General features: G+C 40.8%; 1 protein-coding gene across 9 annotated transcripts in view; it reads left to right on the top strand.

Annotated features, from left to right (window-relative positions):
* Positions 1 to 18719, top strand: part of KMT2C (lysine methyltransferase 2C) — a 189755-nt gene that overhangs the window by 50495 nt on the left and 120541 nt on the right. For all 9 annotated transcript variants that reach the window (XM_088158694.1, XM_088158785.1, XM_088158636.1 and 6 more), the window contains exon 3: positions 9340 to 9478. In XM_088158694.1, the coding sequence (XP_088014820.1) occupies positions 9340 to 9478 (139 nt within the window). The remainder of the gene's footprint in view (positions 1 to 9339; positions 9479 to 18719) is intronic.

Genomic DNA, 18719 nt, shown 5'->3' with positions numbered 1-18719 from the left:
ATCGTAGCAAGGTTAAGGATGGCTGGGACCTCTGGGGATCATCTGCTCCACACCCCTGCCCCAGCAGGGTCACCTGGAGCTGTCCAGACAGCTTTTATCTCCAAGGACTGAGGCTCCACATCCTGCCCTGGACAACCTGTACCAGTGTTCAGGCACCCTCGCAGTAAAAAAGGGTTTCCTGATGTTCAGAGGGAGCCTCCTGTGTTTTTGTTTGTGCCCTAGTGCCTCTGGTCCAGCAGTCAACACCTTCCACCTTTCTGGTTATCAGTGCAGTTCTGTTTGCTGCAGAATGCTGTGTTCCCCTCTGGATCCTCTTGTGCTGCTCCTCTCTGTAGTAAGAACAGTTTTCTTCTGATGAGCAAGTTTCTAATAGGCAAAAAAATACAAACCAGAAAATCTTGGAAAGCATGTGGCTTTGTGCACAGGGATATGTGCAAATATAAAATTGCTAATCCAAGGAAAGGAATAATACACCGAGTAGCTCCTGATATGCTTTCTGTAGGTTTGGTAGCCCTTTTGCTACTAATGAAGACTTGGCTTCTGCTTCTTTTCCTCATCTTCTGTTAGTTTCAGCAAATTTCTGTACTTGATATTTTCTTGGCTCTGCATTTAAGTTGAAACTGATTTCAGTGTGTTAATTATCTGATTATTCCCTCTTTTTTTATTTTTTGTTTTTGTTTGGAGAACACTTGTGAAATATCCTAACTCATTCTAGAGTCTGTAATTGTTTCTGTCTATGTCCCATAAAAATGTTGAGATTCGGATCTGGGAGAAATGCAATAAAATAAATTGAGTCTCTTGGCAAATTATTTGTAAATCCATCAGATATTTATTCTCTTAACTATCCATACCATGTCAACCAATTCTTACAGCAGTGCTTTCTACCAGGCCTTCAATTTCCCATGATGTTCAGAGGCTTCAGAGTTGATAATAGATAAAAGAACCAGGATGCTTTTATCAACCAGTAGTTCCTTATCTACATTATTGTTGTTAGTAATATTTTTATCAGACCAGTGACACTGCCTGGCCAGTTGATTTCTTGTTGGATTTCACATTAACTTGCTGAAGATGAAGCTTCCTCTGACCAGCCTCACTTGTCTCTGGGCAAAGCACTGAAGAACCAGCAACAAACACTTCTCAGTGGAGGAAAGTTATTCATGTAGAAGTTGCCAGGGAATTTTGGACTAATTCAGAATCTCATCAGCTTTGAAGCAGCCTGAAAAGCACTTTTCTAGAGAAGAAAATTCTGCAATATTCTGTTTAATTAAAGGAAACACAGGCTTCCTTTGCAATTATGTGAACCATACGGAGTAGAGCCTCTTGTTGAAGCAAAGTAGAAAACACACCTGAGAGCAAGTCCTGGTTTGGGTGAATCAATGACAAAAGGTCTTGGCAATGTGTTAATACCAAAATCCAGTTTTAAAACCCAGGCAGATACTTTAACCTCATCATTGCCACCCATCCCTTCTAAAATTAATGAAAGGAAGAATTATTAGTACTACTGAGGGCTTGCTTTTAGATTACACTTGGCCATATAATTTGTGGCAAATACGTGCTTAGAAATGCACTTAAATATTTTTAAGGCAAGTAATATTCTGTGTACTCATTAGAAAAGGAGCAATTTCTTCTTTCTCATGCTGCTGACTCCTACCTGCTCAGCCACTGGAAAAATTAGCAGAACTGAAGCATGTTGTTGTAATTATTCTAAGCATCTTAATATTTTTGCTTTATATTCTGGTAATTTGTTTGTAAAGAGGAAAGCAAACAAAAGAGGAGGTTACTTGATATTTGCATTTAAACCATTACAGGCTTACTCAATATCATCATGCATGCTTAAAATGGGCCATGTAGAAAAATCTGATTTTTTTGTCTTTTGACCAATATCTCTGTCTCAGGTATTTTGAGAGCTGGTGGAATCTGCTAGTTCAGATCAGTTTTAAGCTCACTGAGTTTTTCATTCTGGAGGTTATTTCTGAAATGCAACTTCTTTTTTTGTTTTGCTTATTTATTCAATAGTGGTTTTGCAGTTTTGGTATCAAACTATGCTTTGTTAAACATAATCCAACGGGTTTTGAAAGTTTTCAAAGACCAGAATTTTCCACGTCTCCATTACCTTGATGTTTAAGTCTGCTGGCTGTGTCATTAGTGATGTGATGGAAGATCTGCATGGCCATTATCAAATACAGTCAAATACATTGAAATAGTTGGCATGTGCTTTGTGTGCCGTATGCCCTTCCCACTGGAAAATGGGCTGCTCTGTGTGTGTTTTAGTTCATAGAGTCACAGAATGGTCTGGGGTGGAAGGGACCTCAAAGATCACCTTGTTCCATCCCTGCTGCCATGAACAGGAACCATTTGCTAATTCTGTAGACCTGTCTTAAGTTTTACTACAGTAATGCTATGTTGAAGCTGACTCTTCAGTTTGGTAAAATAAATAGAAGAGAAATTCACTGTTGATGAATTAAAATCACGCTATAAACCAGGCTGGTATTGGAGTCCCACAAACACCTACCCTGGTAGCCTTTTTCTGGGTCAGGTTCGAAGGGAAGAATGTAGTGGGTAAAATGAATTTATTTAGAATAATAAAAGAGTTACCCATTTGCAAGGCATTGAAGAGTGACCAGTTAAATTAAATGAGAAAATTAAGTGACTCTTAATTCAGTAGTAGTTCATGTAAAAGAACATGCAGGGCAAAATTACCATCCTGCTTTTATATAAACAAAAATTATTCTCACATAGGTTTTGCTACCTGAGCAGGTGGTGCTTCTGAGAATTCTTCTGAGAATTGCAGAAGCTTTAATAAGTCAAAGAGAGAAATTCTAGGAGTTACTGGCAAAGGGATAAGCAAAATAAAGCGTCAGTGAGGGGTTCATTTCTCTTTTTACTGGTGCTTTATAAATCCTTGGCATGTTAAATGCCACGTGCAGTTCTGCTTTCCCTTCTCCAAAAGGATGAGCTGTAATTGGGAAAGTACAGGAAAAGCCAGCAAGTATGACAAGAAGTAAGTAATAGCTTCTTTGTGGGGATCAATTAAGGCAGAATTTCAACCTGAAGTGATTTCACTGAGGAGGAATGTAATAGGGTCCAAAAAATGATGAGTGGTATGGGGAAAACGGACAGGGTATGATTCATTTTGTTGTGCAACACAAAAATTAGGGGACATCAGATCATGTTCAAGGAGAGTAGAAGGGCAGGTGCATTTGCACTCAGCATCTACTGCAATTACAGAATTCATTGTTCCTGGATGCTTTGGGTGTGAATAACCTAGCATGAGTTTCAAAAAGACCTAAACAAATTAGTGGAAAAATAATCAGATGGGTGCTGTTGAGTACTACTCCTAGCTTAGGAAGTTCTTCAGTCATGGAGGTTCCATTTTATGGTTATCCATAATATGGTTTCATGTTCTTCGGGTGGCTAAAATTACAGTTTAAATGGTCCTACACTGAGAATCTTGTTTTTCTTTTATAACTAATACAAAATTTGCAGTTATTTTTGTGTGAAATGTATTTAACAGTTAAGAGCAGTTAAGAGCTCATTTAAATGAAAATTACCAAAGTATACAATGGAATGTACAGAACAAGAATAACTGCAGGCTTTCTTCTCATCTCCATCTAACACCTGTTGCAGTAAGTAAATCAGAGTTACAGAATAGTTTGGATTGGGAAGAACCTTAGAGATCATCCAGTTCCAGTCCCCATGCCATGGCCAGGGATCCTTAGACCACATTTCTCAAAGCCCCATCCAGCCTGGCCTTGAGCTCTTCCAGGGATGGGGCATCCACAGCTTCTCTGGGCAGCCTGTGCCAGGGTCTCACCACCCTGACAGGAAGAATTCTCGTGTAACAGTAATCTAAAACTACCCTCTTTCAGATTATTGTAGAAGATTTCTGTGCCTAAGAGATCTCTGCACATGACTTCTCAGGCACTGGCAGGAGAGGTGATGTTGCTGTCAAATTGTGTCCAGAGCCATGGCAGAATTATGAGCTCTGAGTAGTGGAAACTTGTTTTTTTCCTAAACTGGGACAACAAGTGAAACTTGGTAATTATAGTGCTGGATAGTGTCATCGTTTATCCCAGTTTTCTGCAGGTGCCCCATCACTTCCTGCCCCACTGGGAGGGCAGGGGATATTGGAACAAGGTAAAAGCCCTGGGTTGAGATTAGAGCCGTGGTGGCCCTGGCACAGGTTGCCCAGAGAAGCTGTGGCTGCCCCATCCCCCTGAGTGTTCAAGGATGGGTTGGATGGGGCTCTGAGCAAGCTGGTCTAGTGAAGAACGTCCCTGCCCATGGTAGGAGGTTGGAACTGGATGATCTTTAACTCACACCATTCTGTGATCTACTGGGCATGGTGTTATATGGTGTGGAGTTTCCCTCTGGCCTGTTGGGGTCAGCTGTCCTGGCCGTGCTCTCTCCCAGCTCCTTTTTGCCCCTGTTTGCTGGCAGAGCATGGGAAACTGAAGAGTCCTTGCTTTAGAGTAAGCACTGTTTAGCAACAACTAAAACATCAGTGTGTTACCAAAATTAAATCTCATCCTAAATCTGAAACACAGCACTGTACCCAATACTAAAACCAAAATTACCTATGCTACCCAGATACAGGACAGGTAGGCATTTTAAATTCATAGTCTGCAGTCCCTTATTAGGGTTTCTTCTCATACTTTTGCTACACTGAACTGGTTTTTATCTGTCAAAACTACTGGAGCATTTTGGTGTTGTTTGTATTTCTGCAGCCCCCTGTGGGGCTGTGTAAAGCACCCGGTCCCATTGGCTGTTTCCTGACACAGCACTACCCCTTCCTTGTGCAAAAATAGCTGTGTCTGCCTTCAAAAGCTGGGTCCTCCCTCTCACAGAACATCTTGGTAGGCAACATTGTGACCCCTGGAATGTCCCTACTGCGTTGGTGATCTTGGTATTTTCCAGCCTGCAATACTTTGTGTTCATAGTGAAAGTTTTGGAAGCTCATGACATGTGCTTCATTGTCTGCCTAATCAGTAGGTCTGACAATAAAGTGGTTAAGCAGTCAATCTCCTGTATCTAAATATTAATTCAGTAGTAGAAATTAATTTTATGTTTATGACAGCTCTTTGGGTGTTGTTTGGGTTTTTTTAAAGTGTCACTTCATAATGAATATTATAATAAAGATTTTTTTTCTGGTAGAACTAATAAGATATTTTTAGGTATTGACTTGACAGGTAGTTTCTGAGTATTTAAAAGAAAACTTTTTTGGTGTGCTGTCTGTCCTTTGCCTGGTTGCCACAGCAAAGCCCACACATACATCTCCTTATTTTGCTTTATTTTTACCCAAATAGCTTGTAGAATAGGGCCTTGTGATCTCCAGAAAACAGAAAAGGATTGTTTGTAACAAAAGAACATTTTAGATCTTAAATTGATGTTGCTCCGTCACATCCCCAAAGAAAGCTGTGATCGTGTAATAAAATCCCAGCCATCCCAAATCTCCTGCTTTCCACAAGCCCTGCCACAGGGGGGTTACAGAAACAGGGATTCCCTCGTGAGTCTGCATGTCCCACATGTGTCTCATGTGGGCAGAGGTTTCCAAGGGGTCTGGAGATAGAGCAGGAAAACAGGAAATTATCAACACAGTTATTACTCAGAGTGTTGTAAATCTCTACATAAGACATGTAAACAAGGAGACCAGCTACTGGTGGGAAGGTGGGTAGTCTACATAATCAGCTGGGGGTGCTGTGTGCTGTTTGTTATTTTCTCTGCATTCTGCTCTATAAGGGAGAATAAAAATAATAAGAGAAAAATCTTTGATCCTCTGTTAAGTGTTTTTCTCCCAATTGGAAAAAATCCGTATTACAACTTGGATGGTGTAAAAGCTGAGGATTGTCTTTTCACCCCTGTATTTGTATTACTGAAACAAATGTGATTTAGATATTAATTAAAAGAGAAATTCAATACACATGCTGTAAGTCTTACCAGTCCCAGCGACTTCCCTGCATATCTGTCCCCTGTCAATGTTAGGCACTTTAATTTTTTCCCCTCGTATTTCATATCTCCATCCTTGGAGGTGCTCAAAAACCATCTGGGCAGCTGGCTCTGATGGCCCTTGAGCAGGGATTTGGACAAGGTGGCTCTGGGCTGCCTTCCAGCCTCAACCAGATGTGATTCTCTGAGTTATCCAGGTTGTAAAGTGTGTGGAAGTCTCAAGCCTTTTGATATTCCTACTCCATATGGGCAGGAAGTTTAGTCCTTGTACTTTTAGGGGATCTCTTTTAATAAGAAAAGAAAGCTTTTCTGTCCTCAGCAGCCAGATGAGAAAGAACTATGAATATAATTGTATTCAAATAATAATAAAAAAATTAAGTGCAGTGTTTCCTAGTATTTTCCTAAAGTTTTATTAAAGGGTAATGACATTAAAAAATAAGCTAGAGACACTGGGGAATTGTACAGTTAGGTTTTTTAAATCTCAGTCTCCTCACTAACTCACTGTAGATAGGCAAGACCTTCATTGTGCCAGAAACAATCATGAAAAGAGGATGCAAAATAAAGCATTGTATATGAATCTGCAAATGAGCTTCCCGTTTATTAATCATCCACGGATCCTTCATTCCCAGTAGTTTAAAGTAGAATGCCATGACCAAATCTGTTGATGTTCAAGCTTCTGTGCCAGGTGCTTCCAGGAACATCTCTGAGGTGTATCTGAGATGTCCCCTTGCCAGGCCAGTGCTGGGATCCATCTCCTGGGAATTTGACTCATGAAATGCAGTGCTCCTGTTCTTCCTTAATCTTCTGCAGGAAAACTTTCACAAAGTTTTTTTCACAAGTAACACACACTACTTTCATGCTGCTTAGTGAGCACCGTGTTTTCAGTCTTCCAACAGCATATTGAGGCACAGTTTGCTTTATTGCAGAGACAGCAACTGAGATGTTGTTTGTCTCATGTAGTATAATTTGGGTCCCTCCTTCTCTGGAGAAGCAAACAGCAGGGGGGAAATGCACCATAAGGATGTAAGCTCATATAGTTGTCATGTGTAGTGAAACAATCTGTGTCTTCTCACACAGTCCAGAGTTCCTGGGACTGAGTGTGAGTGCCCCTGAACTTTGCCTTCCCAGTGTGCTGGGTGCCCAGCAATGGTAATGAGATGAAAGCTGGCAGAGAATAAATGGCTTTTTTCCTTTACTTGATTGAAAGTTTCAGCAGGCACACAATAAAGACAGAGTTCCTTTTGCACAGTTTAACTAGGTTAAAGAAAGTGGCCAAGATGGATCAGAGCAAGGCTGGGATTTCCGGTGGTCTTCCTGGAGCGCTTCAGGCGTGGCTGTCCCAGGCTGTGTTGTGGGTTTTGTTCTGAGTGCTTTGGCGTCTGCCTGTCTTCTAGGTGTTTATGTTTTGCTCTCTTCATTGAGGTTGCATTTAGAAATTTGGGGGTTACTGGCACAAGATTGTTTTTTGGGTCCAACATACTTGGAAACGCGCTGCAGCCCCTTGTGAATGGCTCTGCTGGACACTGCCTGTTTCGGGAATCTTCATCCGGGAAACATCCAGGGGGATGTTTGTTCACATGTGCCAGAAACCGAGGGTGTGGGGTTTGGGTTTATTTTGTTTTGTTTTCCGTACAGAGGCATTTACTATTACAAGGGATGTATTCCCAAGAGGATATTTGTTTAGTGTCAAATCATCATCCGGCGTATTTTTTTCAGAATAGGTTGGTGAAAGGGGTTTAACACAAGCTATTTTGATTTTGGACAGATAGTCATTTTTGGATGTTTCGGGTATCCAGAAAACATTTCAGATGTATGCTGCTGAGAAGCAGTTTCACTTTACACCAGCTCAGATAAATACTTGGAACACCCAGTCATGAACAGAATTTTTTTCCCCCTTATTGCTGTGTTTCACTTCAGTATGGTTTAGAGGTATTCACTGAGGTTTTAAATGTCAAATGTTGTCTTCATAAATGAGTTCACTTTAGGTTAAAGAAAAATCTTACTTCAATCTATCTGTGTGAAACAAGACAGATTTCCCATTTTCCATGTGCTGTAGCAGGCGTATGATTTCAGTATTTCAGACCAAGCTGCACAGTTTTATGTTCTGAGAATTCTCCTCCCTGTTCTTGGTTTTATTTATAAGATTAAAGTTTGTAGCAGGCTTTTCATGCGTGCCCACCCATGTTGCAGATTCCTCTACCCTTTCATTTCTCCACTTGTCATTTATCCTTTGCAATATTTAATTATATTTTGACATGTTGTACATTAATTTTTTGAAATATGTGAATGCATCTTCTGATGAAGCTTTCTAGATAATCTGCTGCTTTAACTGGACCTCTTTGCAAGAGCTTTGAGCTCTGAGCTCAAACCCATGTTCACTGGGAATTTTGGAGGGGGCTTTTCTCTGGCACTGCTGTGAGACAGATGTAGAAGCCATGGACACAGGCAGGATGAGGCACGTGTGTCTTAAGCTCGATATGCCAGAGCACATCTGTCAGAGTCCTGTGCTTTTTATGATGCTTGGGTTTCAAAATCAAGGTATAGAGCAGTGCAGAAACACCAAATTCTGTTGCTGTGCAGCCTTGAACCTTGTTCCAGTGCATTGCAGTGCACGTGGAATAGCACTTTGCCATGTCCTTCTGATAAATCCCTGACTCATTCCAAGCAAAGGGAGAAGTGATTGGGAAAAGGATTTAAAGTTGCATAGATAGTGGCAATTTCACGTTTTGTGTTTCAGAGCAAAACCAAACTTTTTAGTCAAACCTAACATTGTCAGCTGTAGATGTATATATTTTTCTGTCTAGCAACTAAGGTAATGTAAAAGCATACTAAAAAATTGGTTATGTTCCTTCAGTTCAGAATGAAATTTAAGCTGGCATAAACCATGCCCTTCATTCCTTCAGCTTCTCAACCCTGTGCCAGCATAGTTAGTGTAACCAGGAATGAATTTATGCAGGGAATTGAACAAAGTTAAAGGTAATACGGGAGGAAAAAAGGTTTAATATATCCCAGATTAGTGTGCTCACTGCAGTGTTTGCTCAGGGCTGACACAGCAGGTGCATGAGAGATGTGGGGAGAATGGAAATGTCTAAAACTCTATCCTTGTATGAAGTTTGTCACTGAAGAGCTCTCCCCTCACCCGGTTCCTCATTGCTATTAAACAGCTTTAGTTCACAGTGCTACTTTGTGTTATGGAAATACTGTTTTAAGCATCCAGTTTCATGTTTTAGTTAGACGTGGTAATTTCCTATTCTTTTAATTTTGTTGTGTGGCAGAAGATATTTACACGGGTTAACCTGTCTATAAATAAAACGAATGTTTGCACACAAGGGAAGGCTTCCAGATGCAGATAAAATACTAAATAATTTTTTTGTTCTTATTTTTTTTACCCAGAAGTCAAAGAGCAGTCTGCAGAAGAGGATGCCCAGACGGAAGTGGAGAGCACCAAGCAGCTAACACCAATCCTTCAGCACTCCGTGTCCGAGGAGTCCACGAGCTCCACCAACTCCGTGGGGGTGGAAGCCAAAACCAGGTGAGTGAGGGAGGAGGAGGAGGAGGAGGAGGAGGAGGCAGCTGCTGAGTCAGGGGCAGGGCTGGGGCAATGGGGTGCAGAGTGCCCGGGGCACAGGGCTGGGACTCAGTGCTGCTGCTTTGAAGTGCCTGGGACTGGTGCCTTAATTGGCGTACGGGGAGATGAAGGTGAAAAGCGCCTTCCATGAGTGCTGCCCTCACACTGCTCTGGGAAACTCTTGACTTACAGCATATTAGCTGGGTAAATTAAAGGAGGCATAAGTGATAGGAGATAAAATGTGATTACTGAAGCTTTCCTGCTGTGTGGGAAATGGTGTATTAGCAAATTTATATAAAGTTGGTTTTTTTTTATGTTTCAGCTTGCGTGCGTGTATTTTCAGGAACAAAGTAAACCGAATCTCTTGTCGTATCTACTGTGTTCTTCCTTATTTTAGAATTTATAACAGAGAAAGTAATGTTTGTATTTTTTTGAACTTTTTATTAATACAAATTAGCCTAAAAGCAGTGAAAGTATTAATTATGTTATATGAGGGAAACCAGAACATGCTATCTGTGATCACTGTTGAAATGGTGTCACACAATTCTAGCAGAGCTTCTCTGCTGAAGCTCTGATAACAGTTTCTAACCCAGTAGCAGGTCTCTCCTGCTGCAGAAGGTGCTATTACCAGCCACCAGTTACAGGTGTAATTATATTTTGACAGACTTGGAGAGAACTGTCGTCATCATGTTTCTTCCTCTTAATCCAACATAGAACATATTTTCCGTGCACAAAAAATTACTTAATCTACTTGATGCATACATAATTTTCATGTTTTACATGCTCACAAACTTCTTAGATTGAGAGCTACTTTCCTTCTTACAGAAAATTCAGCTAAATAGTTCTTGTGCGTATACCTGAGTGAAATATGTAAAAATTTCTGTTCTTGATGGGATTTTCCAAGGCTGAGATTAAATTGCACTAAATATGTAGAGCAACTTGAACTGAGCAGCTGTTTTACTTCGTTGTTTGACCCTGGTTTGGATCATTTGCAAAAATTTTAGTGCTGTTTCATCCACTCTCTGTTCTTCTCAAGGTCACTTTTTTGCTGTTATCATGAATACTTGATTACAGCACTTTCTATAGCCATGGACTTGTTTCTTACAAGCTGGACAAGTCTCCTGAAAAAAACTTTGGCCTCGTTCTGAGCCAGCCCTTATTTCCCCTCAACTTATTCTTCCTTCCAACTGAAAGTGTTGACTTTGATCAGTCAGGATGGAATGGCTATTATGTGCTCATTGCTTTGGCTGATCAAAGCATTAAAAAGCTGAGTACTATTAATTTTTAATTGCAATAATAGTGATCAGACTTTGACATTTTGGAAAGAAATGTGTTGAGGAAATATGAAACTGTTAATTGGAAATCAGAGGATTTCTCTGACTCCAGGTAGTTTTGATTTCAAACTTCGCTGTAGAATGGGGGTTTGTTGCAGAAGTCATTGATGTCCTCAGAACAGTGGAAAAACCCCAGATGTCAGGGTTTCTGTGGAAATGAGTCTTGGAAAAAGCCTCTTCTGATCTGTGACTTTAGATCAGTTGTTTATGTCATTGTCTGTGTAGTGCTGCCATTGGCATTGTGTCGTGCAGGGGTTGGAGGGCTGAATTCTGGGAGCTTGACTCTGTTTTCTTAGGAGAAAATGCAGTGTGTGAAATAACAGACATTGCTAATGGTTGTGTAATGATTGGAGGAAACGTATCAAGATTTAGGATGAAGTATGACTCCACAGTGCTTTAATGCTGTGTAACATGGGGAAGTAGTTTTAAACCTGATTTCCGAATAATTCATACTCAGCAGCTTCATCTTTTTCTTGGTAAAAAAAAGTTTTATGATATAACTTCCACTTTCTAATAAAATGGAAGGGTTGTATTTAAAAATGGCATTAGGTATGTGAGACAGAGGAGAATTATGAGAATATATCATGACAGAGCAGAAATCGTCTAGATGACAGAAAAGAATCCAAGCCTCCATGAGAAGTAGGTATAGGTGTAGGTGGAGCTACTTTTGCATTGCTTTTTTCAGAGTTAAGACAATTCTGTGTTTCTTTCTTTGGTAATGAAGATAAAGGAATTAGAGAAACACAGGATGCAGGGTGTAAAATAAAGTCTTTTTGCATGAAAAAATTAAATAATTTGCTACTGAAAAACAGTGATTTTAGCATAGTAGGACATGTCAAAACTAGGATGGGGATTTCAGTAGCTAAGAGATCAACCAGAGCTTGGCTTGTGTGCTATTTTTCTCTGGATCCTTCCTGAAACTGCAGCTAAATAAAAACATTGAAGGGAAAGGCGAGAGAGCTGGTAAATTTTGGAACCTTCCTGAGGTGGGATATGGGAAACCAAGAGAACTACTGACAGCGAGTGAGATTGGGGTAGGGAATTAAATGACAGATACGGGATTAGTGCTAAGAAAGCAATATGTTAAAACCCCATTAAAATAAAGAGAGTCTGAGCCATACTGGGGTCGGGAATCTGAGAGGGGGTGAGGCGTGTGCTTGAAAGGAGTGAGTGAATTATTGACCACATGTGGGGAGGGGCAATAACATCAAGCAGAGATAAACTCCCAAGCCTGGCAGTGGCAGGAGTAGCACTGCCAGCTCCTATATATCACGAGCGTCATGGGTTTTGGAGCCTCTTTTCCTTTGGGTTGCTCCCTTTTTTTCTTTTTATAAGCCTTGTGAGAAGCTTCTGTCAGCCCGGGACTTATGGCTGAGTGGAATCCAGCTTCTTCGAAAGGAATCTGCTGCCTTGGTTAGGGCTGCCTGCAGAGAGCAGGGGAAGTGCAGCCCTTGGGGAAGGCAGGGAGCCAGGAGCCGGCTGCGACTCAGAGCAGAGCCCACTTCCACCTTCCTCCTCTGCTTCCCACATTGGCAACCCCGGCCATTAAAAGCTAACGAGAATGGCCTAGAAACACAATTTCATCGAAGAACAAAACACCTTTTGATTCATTTTGCTCTCTGTCTGCTCTCGGAGACTGTGAATCGCATTAATTGCATGTTTTTGGTCCTTTTGCCATAATCATGAAGACAGAACATTTTTAAATAAGTAGGAGCTGAGGTTTTCACACAGCTCTTTTTGATTTTGGTACTTTGGCCTGCTTAAATATCTGCTCTTGTGGGATTGTTGTTAAAACTACAAAAAAAAACCCCCAAAGAACTGGCAAAACACCTTCCTGCTTTCTTGCTTCACTTGTAATTGGACAAAGCACGTAATTTTCATTCCAGACCAATTGCGCCATTCCCTGTTATTTTGTTGCTGCTGCTGCTAAAATGAAATCTGGAGTGTGGAGATCGAGGGCTTGGGTGCTTTATTCTGTCAAAAAGAAGTGGTGGTGAACATTTGTAGATTGCGTGAACAAAGAAAATAGTGAAAAAGTAGCAGTGATCTTCTTTATCTCTGTTCCTTTTTTTAAAAATAATCTTAAAGCACACTACATGATTTGCAACACTCAGAGCAACACTCAGTGGCTCTGAAAAAAGAAATAGTGGAGTGGCAGAGAGTAGACAGTCTGGACAGAATAATAGTGCAGTGATGGAAGGAAAAGCTAGATCTCTAGAGAGGAGGAAGTTAGGTAAAAGATTTAATATTAAAATATGTTCAAAAATGTGTTGTAAAGTCATGAAGTCAAGCACGTATTTAGAGGACATACCAGTATTAAGGTTAATATTGAAACTGATTATTTCTTTTCATGAGCATGTACCGTGGTACAGTTTGTAGTTTTATGTGAATGTTTTTCACCAAGAATTGTTTCTGCAGAGAATGGCCCTTATGCATGACACAGAGCATTTGTAGTCATTGCAGAGTTTTGACTTCACGTTTCCAGCTTTAGATCCATATAAGCATTTATGATCTTCCTCTGAAGTCAGTGATTTACATCTGGAAAGAGGACATAGCATTCCTTTGTCTTCCAAAGTGAAGTACTGCTTCATCATTACATTAATGACCAATCTAATCCGGAGTGAAATTACTGATTTGGCCAGCAGGGCACAATTAAAGACTAAGACCACACACTGAAAAATGAGAGAAAAGTTAAATATTTACTGGTTTTCCATCCTGTTTGTTCCTGCATTATTAGGGAAATGATCTCAAGAAGAATTCTGTGACGAATCATTGCTCAAGCAACTTTGCCTTGGCTTTATAGGGCAGGAAGGGACCTTTGGAACTCATCTAGTTCACCCCCTTTTCCAAGGCAGTTATCTACAGCTGCCATTCCTGACACAAGCTTATATAAACTGCTCTTAAATCTTCCAGTAATAAAAGCTCCATATCTTCCCTAAACAGTCTCTTCCAGTCTCTTCTTTGTTTTTGCTGTTGGAACCACTTTCCTCACATCTAACCCACACTCTCCTCATTCTGGGTTTATTCCATTACTACTCGTACCATCTGCCAAGGATAATGGAGGACAGCTTTGTGCTAAAGTCTCTCATTTATTTCCCCAGCATGCTTTACGTCGTAACAGAAATCCCAAATTTGTTCCTACTTTCTTTGTAGATGATGTTTTCTTGAGCTCAGATCCTTCTTGCTGGTTTGAGTTTTCTCCAGATGGTCTGTGTCTTTCTCAGAGCACAGAAGGCGTGTCACACAGATGGGGCCAAAGAAGGGTTTCACAGGCAGCCAAAATCCTGCCTTTTGCTTCGACTGAACAATTGCCATTGTGGCCATAATGTGTTTAATGCTCTCATGTAGAACTTGTGCCTCGTGGGATTTGACACCATAGTCAATGACATTCATGCCTGGGCCTTTAAGTTGCACAGACCTTTGCTTCATGATTTAATCTGTTCTGTAGGAAGTTCCAACCATGAAGTGTCTCCTACCCAGCAGGAGCAGGTGCTCACAGGTGCTTGGGGTTTCTGGAGTCCCACTGTCAGCCTCTTACAGATGTTCTTAGGCAGTGTTTCTGTCTCATCCCCATCCTAAGGCTGCTTGTCTCCACCTGGATCTGCCCTGCTGCTTACCAGTCCTGCATTGGTGAGCAGCAAGCTGAGCACTGGCAGGTCAGGTCTGATGCCTGGACAAGGTTTCTGTCCTCTGGGAGATGGGAATCAGACAGAAGCACCCCATGGCTGTCAGTCTGTCAGGCCATGCTGAAGGGCTGGGGTCAGTGCTCATTACAGCATGGCGTGCCTGCTTTGGCAGGGATTGCACAGATTCAGGATATTCACAGAGAGTGATAATAGTCTGGGATCTTCTATTGAGTGAATACAGTGTTTTCTCTCATTTCTTCCAAATATCACCTCTTCCATTTGTTTTTTTCTTTTTGTTTTGTTTTTGTTTTTTGTTTGGTTGTGGTTTTTTGCCTCCCCCTTTCATTGCTAGCATCTTGGGGTTTTTTTAATGTTGTTGAATGCTCATATTCCCATTCTCTTCGCTGATCCAAAACTGCCCATCAGTTTTAATCATTGTTTCAGGGTTCACTTAGTTGAGGTTTACTCTTCTTTATCTTTTAGCCTGATGTGCAGTTTCCTTCCATCCATTTCCAGTGGCTTCTAGACAGGTGTTTGTTACATGGTGTTTCTTCTCACCCCTTTATCCATTTTCTTGTTCATTTCCTTGTCAGCTGTGACTGTTTTCCTCTTGCTTCCTTTGGTTGTGTGATGTGTGTTATTTCCCATAGTCAATAGTCCCATTTCTCCAGTACCTTCCATTTCCCTCACGCAGCAAGGTCTCTCTTGTGCCCTGCATTCCTTCCTTGCTTCCATACTAAAGCTGATGGAAAGTCAATTTAAATGGTGAAATCTGGACTCACATTACCCCAGAGCTGTAGTTGCAGAGATGATCCATGTGAGTGTCTCTGACCTTTGCCAGAAGGATGTTCATTCACAGGGAATGGATGGTGCATATGGAGTCTGCTTTCACACAGGGACTCAGAGAGATTGGAGTGTGCTTAGTGAAGAGAGAATCTTTGTGCTCCTAGCTTCAATGTGCTAAAGTTCTTCTGAAGCACATGGGCTCTGCTTGGTGAGGATAGAAGCATTTAGAGAAACGAGTTTGGACTCATTTTCATAGGGTTACAGAAAGTCTATCTGTAACTTCAGAAATTAATACAATAAAACTCAAAATGTTTCACAGAACAGCAGAAGGGTTAATCAAAGATCTGAGGTAGGTTCGAGTTAAACAGTTCAGGACCCTTCAGTCTAAAAGATGTTGAAAAAGGAAGATAAGAAGCTTCAGAATCATAGATGGAGTGGGGAAGGTGGCTGTATCTGACTGTTTAGTTTCTTTTAATGCAAGAAACTGAGGGTCATCAAGTGAAACTTCTAAGGGTTAGATGCAAAATAAAAGGAGGTGATTTTTTGTACAGCAGGGAGTTGTCCAGAGTGACATCCTTGCCAAAGGATGTGGTTTGCTGAAACTTTAGGCGTGGTCAAGAGCAGACTGGGCAAGTTCATGAAAGAGAAACTGAGAATGAGTGTAACAGGAATCACAGTTGACACAGGGAGGCCCTGAACTGAACATACTGGGGGGCATGGATAGTACCATGTCTGCCTCCTCTTCAATATCCTCGTGCCTCTGCTTATCCTGCTTAGATGAAGCTTTCTTGAAAAACTGCTGTTTAAAACCAGCTTGCTAAATGGTAAATCTCAGTAATTTTCATTTACTAAATTACTAAGTAATTTCACTTAGTATTTGTATGAAGTTGCCTCCAAGAGGGGGTGGCACCTCTGTGTGAGTTGGGTGTGACTGTGGCTGCCCCATCTCTGTAAGTGTTCAAGGCCAGGCTGGATGGGGCTTGGAGCAGCCTGGTCTAGTGGAAGGTGTCCCTGCCCTGGCAGGAGGGTTGGAACTGGATCATGTTTAAGGTCCCTCCAATCCAAGCCATTCTGTGTATTATGTTTTAATTACCAAGAGACAGAATTTGGCTTACTCAGGCAATACTTCTTGGGCACAGATGCATACTGAAGGTTGAAGCTACAGGACTTGTTATTCTTTGCCTTTCATCCCTCAGAGGTGAAGATAGCTCTCAGAATTGCATGATTTCCCACTTTTCAGGTGCCACCAAATGCATTCTATAGGGGACTGTTACTTGAGAGTACCAGTCAGTTTACATGGGCCTTAAGGAACTACCTAGAGAGCCTTAGATTAGACCTCTAAATTCACTTTTTTCAGCATTGGCATTCTGGTAACTCTTCTTGCATCTAGGGTATGTTAAACCTATCTGAGCTTTAAATACTTGTTTAAATTAAAGCTGACAGAATTCGTGGTGAATAAGAATGTATTTTCTAAATTTAAAAATGTCAGATGTGTTGTTTTGGTTGTGTTTGGAGGTAATGTTTTCTTTCTTTCAAATGAGAAGAGTATCATTAAGTTGATTATATGGCTGTAGAACTCCAACTGTGCTGTTTGAAGAAATTGGAAAGCAGTTATTGTCTAATGCAGTTTAATTGCTTTGTATAAACTTTTAAAATTCTTCACCTAAAGTTCATAGGAACTCTGTCCCACCTCCTCTTTTTTAAAGAATTATGCTGCATAAGTTAAATACTTATTTCAAACTCAAATCTCTGTAATAGTATAATAGTGTCAAACCACAATTTCAGGTGGTTCTGTCATTTAGTTACTTACTGGAAGGAGACTGTGTGTCAAACGCTTAAATACAGCTTTTAGCACAGATTTTTGCTTCTTTCTCTTTGTGGTGTCTGCATTTGCCCTTTCCATCCTTGTTTGTCCTTAGTATCCTTCACTCAGAAGGGTGAATTATTGGGTTGTTAATCCTCTGTCAATGTGAAGTGGTTATGCCTCACCTATTGAGGTTTCTTCAGTAGTTTCTTTCTTTGTTATTATTGAGGTCCAGATGTTTACAGAATAATTAGATGATGCTGAAAAGCTTCATCTGAGTCTGAGTTTTAGAGTAACTTTACCTGTGTGAATATCTCACATATATTTGAACTCACACTGATTCAGATCCCCAGCATTGTTTCAAGTCAGAAATGGTGGAGTTTTTTTCACTTAAAATGCAGCTTGCAGGTATTGATTTGAATTTACATAAATGATAAAATGGTGGATCTTCACTAAGGAAAAAAACACTTCAGTCTTTAAATAACAACATAAAATAAGAGCAAAGTATTTTGTGTGTTAGCACAACTTGGCAGAGCTAACTAAGTAGTAGGTCCCCTATAGCATTTAATTTATCCTTTCAGCACATGTTAAAACTACTAACAGGGTTACGTGGAAGAAGAATTCTCAAGGCCAATTCTCATTAGTCTGGTTCGGTAATTAGTACAAATGATGCTCTGAAGTTCTGTTTTGCTCCCAAATACTCCACTGTGTTGAGCTTAATTTTAGTCGTGAAAAATAGATGTCAAAAACACTGTAAATTTCTGTAACAAGTAGTGTGTGAAAAAGATATCCTGAAGGCATTTCCAGGCATTGAGGAAAATTATTGCATAATACCTCTGAAAAGAAATTCGTAGCAAAAGTCACATGATACCCTCTTCACTTTCTTTTTCAACCCAAACCATGAGTGAAAGGCATCTTTATGCTTTCCAACTTGGGTTTCTTTTTAACTTTAGTTCAGTTGTTATCGTGGCAAATGGCAGTAGTAATCATGTGCAACTTAGTGTTTAATGTTGAGGCAATGGCTATAGCTAGTGGATCTCACTGGAATTGCCATGCCTTGCATTTTTTCAAATATAATCCATTGTTTTTTCCTGTTTAAACTTGGTTTTAGCGTGATTAATTGGAAAAGGTGAATGCACAGCAAAACTCCTTTGGTAATACCAGTCCCACAGTAGGCTGGGAGGGATTTCAGGAAAGTTACAAGATAAGTGTCCCTTGAGCTGAATCCAAGAGTTTGAATTTCTTGCTGTTGACATCCTCCCCTTTATCTCTGTGTGATGCTTGGATTCCCCTGTGCAGGCTCTCCTGAAAAAGGGCACCTTTAATACCTCTGTGCAGAACAGGCAACTGCAGGATTTCCTTTAGCCTGCCACCCCCACCATTGAGTACTGAAAGGGTTGGATAACTTCAAGCATCTCACTGGCAGACATGCTCAGCATAGGCCACTCACTGTCCTGCTTGGCATCCAGCTGTTCAGCTGTATGGGGGCCCTGGAGACGTGGAAGGAAGTTATTCCTGTGAGAATGAGGAAGGAAGATTTATTCCCCCAGCTGTGTAGGTGGAGATGTGGGGGCATGGCAGTGCCCCATATCACTGCAGCTTGTGGTGCATTCTATCCATGTGTGAAAAACAGGCAGGAGAGTGGGAATGAGATA

Source organism: Sturnus vulgaris, chromosome 1, assembly GCF_052056855.1.
Source record: "Sturnus vulgaris isolate bStuVul1 chromosome 1, bStuVul1.hap1, whole genome shotgun sequence".
NCBI lineage: Eukaryota > Metazoa > Chordata > Aves > Passeriformes > Sturnidae > Sturnus > Sturnus vulgaris.
The sequence above is the reverse complement of the archived record's forward strand: the minus strand, read 5'-3'. Positions and strand labels throughout refer to the sequence as shown.